The following is a 2,043-nucleotide window of genomic DNA, read 5'->3' on the forward strand; positions in this document are numbered from 1 at the left end:
AATGATTTTCATACTAAAACCACTTTATTTTTCAACCATTCTCTTGAATTTTTTAAGTATCTCAAGCACTTCATTTTTTCTCTTGATTAGATATATCCACATTTTCTTTGTAAAATCAGAAATGGATGATCCAAAGTAGCAATTACCTCTTATTGGCATTTCTTCAAATGGACCACAAACATCAGAAAAAATTACCTCTATCGTTCTTGAGGATCTAGTTGGTAATTCTTATTTAAATGAATTCCTATGTTGCTTGGCTTGACAACATTCTTCACATATCTCATTTGGCACTTGAATTTATGGAATTCATATCACCATATCACTGCTCTGCAGCATTTGAAGAATTCTAAAATTCATATGTCTAAACCTCTGGTGCCACAACTAGTCTTCCCTCCTGATTTCTGCAGCAAGACACTGATTTTCATTGATTTGTATCTCAATATTGAAGATTATGTTCTTGGACAATGGTGCCTTCAAGATAAGCCTTTTTGCATTATCAAACATCTTCATTTGTCCATTCTCCATATTCATAGAGTATCCTTTCTCCAGCAATCGTCTAAGACTTAGCAAATTGTTCTTCATATTTGGCACATACAACACATCACATATGAAAGATTGTTTGTCATTCCTTCTTTGAATCAAGATCTTGTCAACTCCTCCAGTTGTTATCTGTAAATTTGATTCCCCTTTTCACTTTCTCATCAATAATTACAAACCAATCTTTATGACCAATCATGTGATTTGAGCACCATGTGTCAAGATACCACAATCCTAGACAGTCATCCTCCATGCTTGTAGAAGCCATTAGTAACACTTCATATGAGTCAGAACTGTCTTCTTGGGCCAGTTGAGCTTCACCATCATCTCTTTGTACTTTCTTGGATCTGTATTCATCTACAAAGTGTCCATATTTTTTACAATTATAACATTGGATCCTCTTTTTGTCAAACTTCTTCTTGCCAAATGGTTTCTTGCTTTTATTATCATTGTTTCGATGACTTCTTGAACCTCCAGTCTCCTCATTTTGATCTTGTTTCTGGTGCCATTTCGACTTGCCCTTCCACTTCTTCTTTTTTACTCCATCTTGATTGGACTTCTTACTGATATGAGTTGCAGTGCCTGTGTTTGTGTGTGTGCCTTATCTCTTTCTTTTGCCCTTAATTCATGAGCTTACATGGAGCTTTACATATCTTCCAACTTCATTGTATCAAGATTATTTGATTCTTCAATTGCCACTATTTGATCGTATTTGTGTTAGTATCCTCATAATCTTTCCAGTGATCACCACCTCAGTAATCACTTCTCTATTGGCTTTCATCTGATTAGTGATTGTCTGCACTCGATTGAAATAGTCAATCACATTCTCATTATTCTCCATTTGTAGTAACTCATACTTTCTTCATAGCATTTGAAGTTTGATCTTCTTGGTTTTTTCACCACCTATTAATACTTCACCAAGATATCCCATGCCTCTTTTGATGTAGATACCTTTGAGATCATTTCAAAATGGATTGAATCCACACTTTGTTGGATGTAAAACAATGTCTTGCAATCTTTGAAAGTTGTCTGTTGTCTTTCTATAGGATTTGCTCCTAGTTGTTCATAATCTTATTGGAAAATCTCAAACACTTCTTCAGCTCCCATCAACGACTTCATTGATGCATTCCATCTCTGCCAGTTCTCCTCATCCAGAATTGGCAGATTCGATGGAAACCCTCCTCCGTTCATGTCTTCTTTCTTTCTTTCACTCACACTTGTGTTTCCCAATTTTTGATTCCCCCTCACACTTGCACCTGTGTTTCCCAAGGTTTAGAACCCAAGCTCTTGATGCCAATTGTTAGAACAAGTTGTATATTTGAGAGGAATTGAAATTGAGAAGAGAAGAGAAGAAGAACATAAAGTTTAGAAAATGAAGATTGATTAACAGTCTGGAGAATAATCAATCAAGCATTACAGATTGTTCTTGGTTTCAAAGGCTTTTACAGAAGCAACTTTTTAACTGAATCAATTACAACAAACTAAACAAACTTCTAACCATATTAC

General features: G+C 35.2%; 1 protein-coding gene across 1 annotated transcript; it reads right to left on the minus strand.

Moving 5' to 3' along the window:
* Window positions 1–381: 381 nt before the first annotated feature.
* LOC101506147 (uncharacterized) lies at window positions 382–1,378 on the minus strand. The gene is made up of 3 exons (XM_004510563.1): window positions 1,234–1,378; window positions 695–894; window positions 382–576 (listed from the first exon to the last, which is right to left on the minus strand). Exons 1-3 carry the CDS (start codon window positions 1,376–1,378, stop codon window positions 382–384), a joined length of 540 nt encoding a protein of 179 aa, XP_004510620.1.
* Between the last annotated feature and the right edge of the window lie 665 nt (window positions 1,379–2,043).

Source organism: Cicer arietinum, chromosome 7 (assembly GCF_000331145.2).
Source record: "Cicer arietinum cultivar CDC Frontier isolate Library 1 chromosome 7, Cicar.CDCFrontier_v2.0, whole genome shotgun sequence".
NCBI classification, from domain to species: domain Eukaryota; kingdom Viridiplantae; phylum Streptophyta; class Magnoliopsida; order Fabales; family Fabaceae; genus Cicer; species Cicer arietinum.

What these genes read in the sequence shown, in the direction of transcription:
- LOC101506147 (XM_004510563.1), bottom strand. Translation starts at nt 1,378, where the DNA reads ATGGAGAATAATGAGAATGTGATTGACTATTTCAATCGAGTGCAGACA. An exon ending in ACAAATACGATCAAATAGTG is followed by an intron (nt 895 to 1,233) that starts GCAATTGAAGAA and finishes GACACTTTGTAG; the next exon opens with ATGAATACAGATCCAAGAAA. An exon ending in TTGTAATTATTGATGAGAAA is followed by an intron (nt 577 to 694) that starts GTGAAAAGGGGA and finishes CCAAATATGAAG; the next exon opens with AACAATTTGCTAAGTCTTAG.